The sequence below is a fragment of the Chelonia mydas genome, chromosome 5 (genome assembly GCF_015237465.2).
Source record: "Chelonia mydas isolate rCheMyd1 chromosome 5, rCheMyd1.pri.v2, whole genome shotgun sequence".
In the NCBI taxonomy this organism is placed as follows: Eukaryota; Metazoa; Chordata; order Testudines; family Cheloniidae; genus Chelonia; species Chelonia mydas.
The window spans coordinates 10597200-10608784 of NC_051245.2; the positions used below are offsets into that span (position 1 = coordinate 10597200).

The 11585-nt window shown below is 37.7% G+C and overlaps 1 protein-coding gene across 2 annotated transcripts; it reads right to left on the reverse strand.

Annotated features, from left to right (window-relative positions):
• Nucleotides 1-271: 271 nt before the first annotated feature.
• Nucleotides 272-10760, reverse strand: SYT4 (synaptotagmin 4). 2 transcript variants are annotated; one of them, XM_007060444.3, is made up of 4 exons: nucleotides 9553-10760; nucleotides 5817-6631; nucleotides 4115-4235; nucleotides 272-1558 (listed from the first exon to the last, which is right to left on the reverse strand). In XM_007060444.3, exons 1-4 carry the CDS (start codon nucleotides 9584-9586, stop codon nucleotides 1251-1253), a joined length of 1278 nt encoding a protein of 425 aa, XP_007060506.2. In that variant the 5' UTR covers nucleotides 9587-10760; the 3' UTR covers nucleotides 272-1250. The 2 variants fall into 2 exon arrangements, with proteins under 2 accessions (XP_007060506.2, XP_037758935.1); XM_037903007.2 differs by having other exon boundaries at nucleotides 5817-6577; nucleotides 9553-9923.
• Nucleotides 10761-11585: the final 825 nt, after the last annotated feature.

The window sequence follows — 11585 nt, forward strand, 5'->3', positions numbered from 1 at the left end:
TTCCCATTTTTTAATACAATCAGCCATGGACACATGAAAATGATTGAAATGAAGTGCTACTTTAAAATTGTTCATCTAAGATGATTTAGCATGTGTTACAATACTAGTTTGGGCCTCAATCCTATACATATCTGTTTCATTTTATACTCTGTAAGTAGTCTTATTGATTTCATTGGGACTACTCACAGTGCATAAAGTTAAACACACATGTATGTTTTAATGGGATTGGGGCTCTGATTTCTGCCATACAATACAATTTGTGGGGGGCGGGTTATTTTGGGTTTGGGGGGTTTTTTTGAGTGAAGGAAATAGAAAAAAACCATGGAGACAAGTTTATTTCAGATATTTCCAAAGTTTTTAAAATATAACAAGTGAAAGACCATTCATTGTAATATACTTCACATTTCATTACCTTGGTAAAAATGTTTTACCTTCATTAGAAATGCTCAATGTGTGACCTGTGTGTGGGGCAGGTGAGGGAAGGAATTGCAGGCCATACTTAAAACACATATCCTAACCGTATTGTAACATGTGCACACCTATACCCGAGCCCTTTTTATAAAACTATTAGTTTTAATTCATTTGCTACTTTAAAACATACTTATTTCATCCATTGTAATAATAATAATAATAATAAAAAAAACCCAAACGTAAAAGACTATACAATATTTCACACACATAACAACTATTTGCACTTGATGTGATATGCAAAGCAAGTTGTTGAAAATGTCTTGTATTTTGGTTGATCAAAGTATAAGTACCCTAAACTTATGAAAATTGGTTGAATTTCTATAAGAGAAGATTTCTGATACAATGGTAAACCAAATAAAATACTCTTCCTGCCTCTCACGCATTCCCAATTTTTAGACTTAAAAAAAAAGTCTGTCCCTAGATCTAGCAATATATATTAATGAGGTTATCATTTCTGCATGGAGTAGTAATCTACAGTTTCCAGTGATTTATTCATAACAGATAGACTGCTCTTATTGAAGTTTGCACTGCTTCACAAGTCTATTACTATGTAAACTCCAGCAGAATATGAATATCATATGAAATTATGTCAAGTTTCTATGAATTAGAAAGACCTTTGTTTAATGTGAAAATTTAGTTATCTTCTGTTCTGATAGTTCACTCCAGTTTTAACAAAAAAATGTCTTGTTGTTACAAGCCTGTAATTATGCATCATACAGAAAGAAAATTGCTCCTTGCCTATGGAAATATTTGTTAAGTTCCAACCCATTTCTAGGCTGCTAACCATCACACAGCATATGCCACTTGGCAATTTGTCTCCTAGGATATTCACAAATTTCCTTCCAGTGCTCTCCACTTGTTCCTTCTGCTGAAGCTCCCAGGGTTAACCGGCCAATAATCTCATTCCTGGACCCTCTATCTGAATCCAAAACCAAAAATTCAATGCTGATATCTTCAAGGCCCTCACAAGGAATGTCAAAGACAAACAATTCATTGAATACTGCATTGGGGGTGCATTTCTTCACATGGGTTTTCTTTTTAGAGATTCTCTTCTTAGCATGGTAGAGGTTCACTTTGACATAAGGATCTGCAATGACAAGCAAAAAAACCCCACAAGACTATTGACTGTTGTCCGACAGCAATTCATGGATCATGTAAATGGTAAAATATATTCTACCAACATAATGACTATATGATGAGGTGTTGCCACAAACAAATAGATGTTGAAAAAAGGTCCCAATTGTAAAACTTTACCCTAAGTGACAACTGCAAGCTTTGTTGTCTTTTATTTTTTAATTAAACTATGAATCTCGAACAACTGAAGCATAACTGATAAATGTTAGATCTGGTTCATTATTACAGCATGAAGGAAAAAATTCCATTTGCCTATTGGCAGAAATGCAAAACTCTATATTTATGTTTAATATGAATTAGTTATTCACACTTATTTGTATAGAATAAGCCACATCTTAATGAGAATTGCGCAACCAAATACATAGGAGAAAAAAAATCTTTAAGGAATGGTTGAATGGACAAAATGTATTCCATTTTTTTCAAAAAGAAAAGGAGTACTTGTGGCACCTTAGAGACTAACCAATTTATTTGAGCATAAGCTTTCGTGAGCTACAGCTCACTTCATCGGATGCACGAAAGCTTATGCTCAAATAAATTGGTTAGTCTCTAAGGTGCCACAAGTACTCCTTTTCTTTTTGCGAATACAGACTAACACGGCTGTTACTCTGAAACCTTCCATTTTTTTGTAACTCCAGTGTACTCCAGTGATTTTAATGGACTTGATTAACTTGACCCCATACAATTTAATTTGGTTATTTTGAACCAGCAACTCCAGATGCGGAGCTGGATTTGTTGGTAGGCTACATACACCCAAGCTTAAGCAAGTTGATGACTGCGTTGCATCATTGCAGCAGCATGAAGTAGCCAATTCAAAAGGTTAAATTTGGTCCATATTTTATTAGTCCTGTTAATTGACCTAACGTGTGTTTTTTAAACAACTTCCAAGTTTCGCTTGACTCTTCTTCCATTGAATTCATTGAGAGTTCTACCATTGATCAGAACTAAATACAAATCCCATTTAGAGTTGTTGGGCTGAGGACATCAAATTGGAAGAGCTGGATGATGACAAAGTTACTTGTCCATTTGTCCTGATGGTATATTTTGCAGAAATAAAGAAACAAAGATTGCATTGCACATATTCAAGTGCAGTACGACAGTGACAAAGTGTGTTAAAATGTATTTCCACTTTTGTACTAAACTTTCATAGTTAGCCAATACTTTGGGAATAAACCTCAAATATTTAAATAATTAACTGGCCTTTTGAAGCACAAACACCCCAGCATTCTGTATATCAAAATCAATACCCATCAAAGTGCCATATAGTGCTCTTGATCTCCGGCCAAATAAACATTGCTGGTTAACATCTCCCAACCATAGACACATCTAAAGTGTCCAGTTTGCTTCTCCCATATCTATCAGCAGCCTTTTATACCACTGACCAGGAGGTTTTGTTGAGATGCTGGGGCATCATATAAGTGGTTTATAGAGTCTCCTGAGTGAATCACTTCCTATCTTGCTGAGAAGGTAAAGGTGAGTGGTAAAAGTGAGAGGGGTGCTCCCATACAGGGAATCACAGGAGTCTATTTGTCATGATTGGCATCTGATTACCTGAGAGACCTCCTTTCTCCCTGGCCCATGTTGACACAACAGAGATCAGAAGAGGTGCTAAAGGCAAAGATCCCTTTCTGAAGCATCTTCAGCTTTGAACGATGGGCCTGGAAGTGTACTTAGTAGGCTGACACATCTTTTCCCTTGGACATTCAGGAGGAGTTGTGTTGAAGGTTGAAGAGGATTTTATTTTATGCTCAGAAGAACAGCCCATTGCATTTTATTGTGAAATTAAACCATGACAGGGGGCCCAGTGGTTGGATATGCCCTTACTTATGACTCTCTTCAAATATATTGAATACATATACTATAGTGTCTGTCTGTGTCTGTGTGTATCTACCATTGGCTTCAATGAACATTCCATAAAAAGAAACAGTAGCATAATAGAGCCATGAAAATAGATTGCAAAACCTGCTTTTCCTTAGTGCATCCCAAGGATACTGCGTTACAATGCACAAATATCGTGTTACAAGTGACTTATCTTACATTGCAAATACCATGTAATGAGCCATATTGAGGGCTAATGTGACTTCCCTGGAGCTATGTTGAATTACACCAGCTGAGGGGCTGTCTCAGAAATAAACCCCTGTAAATTACTTATTTACAATAAAACTATAATTCTGCAGTATTTCCCAACAAAATATCCTGCTGATGTCAGAGGAGTCCTACAGAAGAAAAGGGCAAAACTCATTGACTTCATTGGGAAGAGGACTTCTTCCATATTAACTGCTAGGCCACTTAATTTCTGGGCACATACTATATAGGAACAAGCTCATAACATTTGTGACTTGGAATGTAAAGTATTACTTGTCTCTGTGAATAAAGTAAGAGTGAATTGCAGATCATACAGCCCGTGAATACATGGGTGATAGCAGAGGCACTATCTTTAATCTGTAAACACCCAGGCTCAGTATGGTTTTAACACTTCTGCTTATTCCACAGTCATAAATAAAGACATTACCTGATAATCCTGAAACGTCAGCTTTGGGTAGGTGCCTGGCTTTTAAAACAACCACGGTTAGAGTGTTTGTTGTAGACTGGTAACAGAGAGAGATCAGTAATTCTCCACGCCCAGATGACTTCTGAGGAAATGAAAAGAGAACCTTTATGGACAAATATCTTGGCCAATATCTTGGCTATGAATTGGAGTCATTAGTACACTTTTTGAAAATGTCATATGAGACCAGATGTCGGAGCACCTTGGAGTAGCTCTAAAGGAGCTATTTATTATTATTATTTATTATTATTAGGAGTAGAATTATTAGTATTGTTTATGATCATAGTGCTATGCTGCTTTATTACCAGACTTGATCCAGTGTATTCTGGTTACAAAACTTTGTTAATGGCTTGTTAGTAAACTGATTAGAAAAACAAGGTGAAAGCATAGATTGTCATGGAAGAGACCTATTAGTTCACTTGGTCTACAGTAAGATAAAGATTTAAACTGATTTTGAAACACCTACATCATAGGAAATAAATCTCAGTGAAAAGAAAAGAGTAGAAGCAGGGCTAAGATAGAAAACGTTTATCAAACACATGTACTTCACCAAAATCTGCAATGAAATCTTTTGACAAATATAGACTCAACATTTTATTGAAATGTTGTCCCTAATACGCTCTGGAGGACTATTATTTAAATGGGAGGAAGAGGAAATCAGGGTTCCGCTGTATAATTATTTAATTTGAATTTGCAAGAACAATGGATTCACTTCAAGTAAAGCAAAGAAAAGAAACAGGGACCTAAAAGGCTGAACCTCTCTGGTATGTACAGTATCAATGAGATGAGTACAGAGCTGTTGTGCTGCAGGATTAGAACTATCAAACAATGATATTGCTGATCGGAATATTGGCTGGCAGACGTTAATTCAATTTGATGTAATGCTTGATCTTTTGAAAACAATTACATTAACGTCAATACACATGCCAATCCTCAGAAAGGGCTGATGGGTACAATTCAGCTGTGATGGTTTTGAAATATGTTTTCATTCTGAACCTGGATAAGAAATACAGGGTGAATTCTGGCCCCACAGAAGCCAACAGGAGTTTTGACAGATTTCAGTGGGGCCAGGATTTTGCCCATATAGCCTTCCTTTTATTAGTAGAGCTGCAGCCTATGTTACAATACTTACAATACAGGATAATAATACAAAGGTCAAATAATACATTTTAAATCAAACAATGTAGTCAACAATATGATTTTGTGACTGGTTTCAAATAAAATATTTTTGATCTTTAAGGGCTTGTCCAAAGCTCATGGCCATCAACTGAAAAATTCCCATTGACTTCAATGAGCTTAGAGTCAAGTCATAATTGCCCATCTTCGATACAGAACGGGGAAAAGAAGCTGTGCATTCTGTTCTTGCCAGCCTGATTAATTTGGGTCAGAGCCTGCTGACCTAACATAAGTGGTCCAATTGAAGTAAATTGGACCAATTGCATAAGAAAATAGGATTTGATCCATTAGCAATTTCTTATAACAAGCTCACTGCACTGATCATTGAATGCACTTCTATGCTTGTCTCCCCATAATGTCATCATGTAAAGCTTCTTAATGTTTGATCTGATGAACTCTTTCCCTAGTTTTCTAAGATACTAGTAAAATAATAACATAATAATAAATAATAAAAGCACATTACTTTTTAAAGATATTTAAAATAGATTACCCTAACATTTCTTTTGATGATCTCCCTGTTCATTAGCATCCTTCCATCAAACAATTCAATTCCTTCAAGTGGAATGAGGACTTCTCCAATGACGTCATCTCTGGAAAACCTGTCAAAGCTCAAGATCATAAAGTGAAGGATTAAATCTTGGACTTGGCTATAGGGGATCCCATAAAATGTGAAGGTTTCATCGAAAGCTGGATCTAAGGTTTTTCTCAGCACTCTGGTTTTCACCTTATGCTTCTTCTCGGGTAAGATTGTCATTTTGATGTAGGGATCAGAAGTCATTGACTGTTCATCCATTGCTGGCAATCCACGTGCTTCTTTGATGTTCACCACAAATGCCTTCTTCTCAAAGTTGTACTCTAAGGAGAAAAAGAGAGTCCCTAGCTTGTCTTGTTTCTCTTCAGAAGACAGTGAAGTGTTGGACTTTAAGCTCTCGGGGGATATTGAATCTTTCTCTCTTTCTGCAAAGTGCTTTGGAGTCAAATTCTCAAGATCTGGAGAGCTCTGGATTTTGGGGGTTGTTTTGGGGAAGTTGCCATTCAAATCTCTCTTTTCCAGGTCGAGGTGGAGAGAATTCTTTGGCATCGCTGATTTGCTTTTTGCTTCACTTTTGTCATCTGCTCCAAATTTCTTCTTACTATTAAGGTTCTCGGGATAAATGTCAACCCCCTTCAGCACATGGACAAATTTGTAGGGAGGGGTCTTGTTGGATTTGGAAGATTTACGCTGGCAGCAGATCCAAGCAAAGAGGGAGACTGTGAAGACAAGGCCAAAAGCACTAAAGATCCCAACCACTGTAGGAATTTCATCTGCAAATCAAATTAATAGTAACAAATATATAAACAGCAGTGCTTGAGATAATAATGTGATATATTAGAAAATACACTCAAAAGAGATGGCACTAGCAGCAACCTAGGCAGACTGAAATGCTTTTTCATTATACCCATTGCAAAGGATCTGTGTATATTTCACGCCACCTGCAGGTATAAATGTATAGCCACACAGCAAGAGGGACTCTTCATGTAAGTACTTTTCCATATACGGTGTAGCCAATTATTTTAATTTATTGTTCATTTCTTGTTAACAACAGAGTGATTGGGAGGAAAACAGTCAGACAAAATAATATCGTTAATAATTATTCTGAAATGGCTCCTCTCTATGGGCAGTTTCTAGGTTCACTTAGAACAACTAAATTGGTATGAACCCATGAGGCAAAAGCATTTTCGTCTCACTCCTGCAGCTTCTGCATTGAGTCTCCGGGATTTTGATGCTTAAACATAATCTGAAATATTCATTACTTATATATGCCATCTTCATTTTATATTGCTTCCTGGACTGCTCTGTGTATTGAATGAGATAAATGTTGTGTGTTCTGATCTCATAAGGGGTTAGAGGTATCTCATGAAGATGCTGAGTTTAATAGAAGGGGATGGTATTCACTTTCTTAGGAGGTACTCACCTTCTTGCAGGAGTGAGTCCTTGAAACAATAATTATATATATATATAAAGGATTTTTCCTGTTACCTGAACATTATGCATTCATGTTCAACTCTAAAAACAAGAAAACCCACTGTGTTGCTATCCATTAAGTATTGAACCCATCTGACTATTAACCAATGTCACGGAGAATTTAAAAGCAATAGAAGGAGGGTTCTTGTTTATTTTACAATATTTCATTAGATTGTATATTATGACAAAAAACATTAGAGCTAGATTCCTCTCCTGTGTTCACATGCATCATGCATTTGAAAATTACGTTTCAAAGGGGAAAACAGTGCAAGTGCTACAATCTCACTTGGAATGTGGATAAAGTGGTTGCATATAGATTTATATCATTAGTATTTCATAAGCATGCAATGAAGGGCCACATCAGCACAACTAACTGGAAATCCAATTTGCCCTATAAGTAACAAGTTTTAACATCCCACAATATACCAGTCAGAGCTAAATCCACATCAGTGTGAGAGTGAGGAACTAATAAAATATTAATGTGATGACATTTTGTATGAATAAGGGTAATTATGGTCTTTATGTAAGAGTGCTGGTTCTTTAACACATGATTAGCAGAACTTTCTGATTGAGAAAGAGTACAAATGTCATATAGGAATGAGTCTGTTATGTATAGTTAAAAGCTAGGCACATGGAACTAATTTTCACTTACTGTCACATCTCTATTTTTTTTTTTTGTAGTGACTGAAAAAATAGCTCTATAAAGAGATATTAGGAGAGAAACTTCCAGAAGCTAAAGGGTTAGGCCTGGCTCTACATTTCTTCCAAGAGTTGAGTCATTTTCCCTTCTACTCTTATTCTGTATCATTCATTATAGTTAAATGTAAGAACTCAATAAAATGATATATATGATAAATAAGTGAATTCATTTTTTTTAAAGTTAAGCATGTGGCACTGAGTTTAGACAATTCCTCAGGGTTCAGAAATGGAAAATGTGTAAGATGCAATAGGAGAGAATGAGGTAGGGTATCATAATTATTAGCACAACTTAAACAGGTTTGCATTTTTGTAGCACTTTTCATTAGATCACATTTAGACAGACTTTATAAAAGTGTGAATAATAATGTTACATCTACAGCTTCTGGTAGCATTGATAGGACAAAATTGATACTTAAAATTAATTATCTTAATTAAATCAGTCATCAGGTGAGCAAGATGTCACAAATGTAGTTAGAAAAAACCCAGGTGATGGGTCCGGGGGGGGGGGGGGATGAAATGGTAAATATCATTGCTATACATTTACTTCAATTAGATAACAACCTGTGTTTGTTGCTATTTTCCATGGCAAGTCAATTGTCCAGCCATTCAGAACAGCCAGATTTCTTTGAAATGCTGTTTATTAATACTAGAGCAGATTCTGATCTCAGTAACACAGATGTACATCTGGATTCACTCTACTTAAATCAAGGGAGTGATTTCAGATTTACTCTCTTACTAGAGTTAATATTTTGTAAAGGATAATTCAGAAACATTTTCTTTTATAAACGCTAAGTAAAGATACATATATATATACACACCTATTTATGTGAATGTTTCTGCAAATCCCTTTCTGTAATAAAGTTAATCCTATATTCAACAGAAAAAAATGTTGAATTTAAAACTTTCTATTAGTATTAGTATCCTTTTATACTAGTATCCACGGCACCTAGATTCATCCAAGGAGTAAGATGTTCATTTAAAATAAGTGGGGATATCACACATTCACTCACCTAGCAACATCAATTAAAAGATCATATGTATCTGTGGATAAGATTTTATATGCCCCCCTCTTTAAGAAGACAGGGGTGAAAGCTATTCCAAGAGTATTTTGAGCAAGGATTTGATCTTTAGCATGGAATATACTTGAACAACGCAACTCTGGGCGATACTATCTTTCCTCGAGATAGAGGAAATAATCAAGGCATCAGTGATACACAAAAAAGGCTTCATGTTTGCCAGTGCCTGGGCTGCAAAAACAACAACAAAAAAAGAAAATTACACATCTATGAACTTCAAAGACATAAAACAAAACAAAACAAAAAAGATGCGAGTGCTCAAAGGATTCCTCTGAAAGAGAAATAAGGAAGCTGAGGAGACAGGTCAGACGAGATTACATTGCATACCCTTAGTTACAGCGCGCCCAAGACCATGAAATGGAACGATCATACAAACGCCCAGCCAGCTCTCGGGCTTCAGGGTGGAAATTGCCTGACATTATAAGTTTGAGAGGGAACTTGCTTACCAAATTCGTCTCTGTTCGCTGAAATCGGAGCCATTTTTGCTGCGTGCTCTGTCCGAGGTACTGAAAAGCACTTCCTCTCCTTAGCCCAGCTCTTAGCTTGCACAAACCCAGCGGAGCCCTCTTTTCCAGCGTGATGAAAACACAAACATGAAAGATCGGGAAGGTTTCGGAGGAGGAGGAGGAGGCTGTGAGGGGGGAGGGGAGGGAGCTTTTAGACCTTCCCTCTTCACAGTGATTTGCAACCCCCTTCCTGTTTTGGCTCTTCTGAGTAGCTCGACTCCGAGACTGAAGACGTGGTTGAAACCCAAATTGACGCAATCCTGACGCTACAGGGCTGAAATCAGCACCTTCCCCCCACCCCTCCACCCAACCGCTCCTGGGGATTCAGCACACACTCATCAATTATTTTAACTGCTCTGCTGCAGGAGATTAGCTCACATTCTCAGCCTGTCACAGACAGAGATGCTAATTCCTACAGCCAAACATGCCCTTATTTAATCCACAGCCCTGTTATGTTTCATTAAGTATTGTTTATTAATTTGATATCCAGGTTGCAATGATGCAGTAGACGATGCAAAGTCTTAGGGTCAAACGACCCAGCTCCAATTTCAGGGATGTGTTTTCACTATATTTGATACCATGCACATAATGGATCGGAATCACTAAATGTCTGTGTCTACTGCCCCTTCCCCCTTGGAAGTGCAGGAACATAGTTGTTCTCTTTTCCCGACCTGCCTTCGGGTCTGGGTAAAAGCTCGATCTGCCTGTCAATTTAGAACCTAAGGCTCCCGGATTGTACTGTAAGAAAAAGTCTGATGCTAAAACACCCACAACTCCCCCTGAATCTGCAACAGTGCTGCAAAACCTGGCACTTGAATCCTGCTGGATCCAACCAACTTTTGGCTCCCATCCCAAATTCTGCTGCATAAATGGAGACCGAGTGAAGATACTCCTGCTACAACAACACAATCCAGAGACAGATGGATAGTGCTCCAGATCCCTGGATCTTGATCCCGACCTTTTTTATCCCCCACCCTGCAAATGCTGCTGCTTAACGACAGTACGAATGTAGCTGCTTCTAACTCCAGCAAAATCAATCAGTCTGAGAGGCTGCACGAGTCAGTCTGTGGTGCTGATAAGCCCAATTCCACTTCCTAAACAAAGATCATGTTTAGCTGCTCCTGCTGCACTTTAAGGATCCTGCCCCTGCCCTCCACGCCACCTCTCCCCACACACTGCAGCTGTTCCACAGAAACTCAACTCCAGGATGGGGACTCTACTGGACCTTACCAAATTTTGGCCACAAACTCATAAATGATACTATAAAAATAGAGGATAGTGGTGCGTCAACTATACCACCTACAAAAATCTGGACAGCCGCACATGCTGGTGTAAGAAAGTGGCAAAAACTGTCATTTGACTCCTCTATTTATTTTGACAGTACAATTTGAATGTTCAAAGATAGGCAGGATCCAGGTACATCCAGCTTTTGACTTTCCTTCCCTTCCTTTTGTTCATGACAACTTTTTAATTTTATTTTGGCCATCTAACATTTAGACTTGTTCAAATGTAAGTGCATGGAAATAATTACATTTGATTTTACACTCCAGAGCAGACTGACAGGCTTCCAACCATGATCAAAATATGCTGGATCTTTAAACAAATTTAACTGGACAACATATGGATGCTATCCCTGATCCAGTATCAATAGGGCTTTTTTCCCCCCGATGAAATCTGGAAGAATCTCTGTTGATATACAGAGGGATTACCAAGCACATGGAACTGCCAATTATTAACTGTCAAAGGTTTCCTTCCCTTCTGGTTTCTTAAAAATCATGAAACACAGGCAGGCACTATGTAAAAGGCTGTTACACAGTTTGCAAGTCTTGTAGTGGCTGAGGACCACTTTCATACAATATCAGGGTTGGAAGAGACCTCAGGAGGTCATCTAGTCCAACCTACTGCTCAAAGCAGGACCAATCCCCAGTATCTGGCCCAGACCCCTCAAGGATTGAACTCAGAACCCTGGGTTT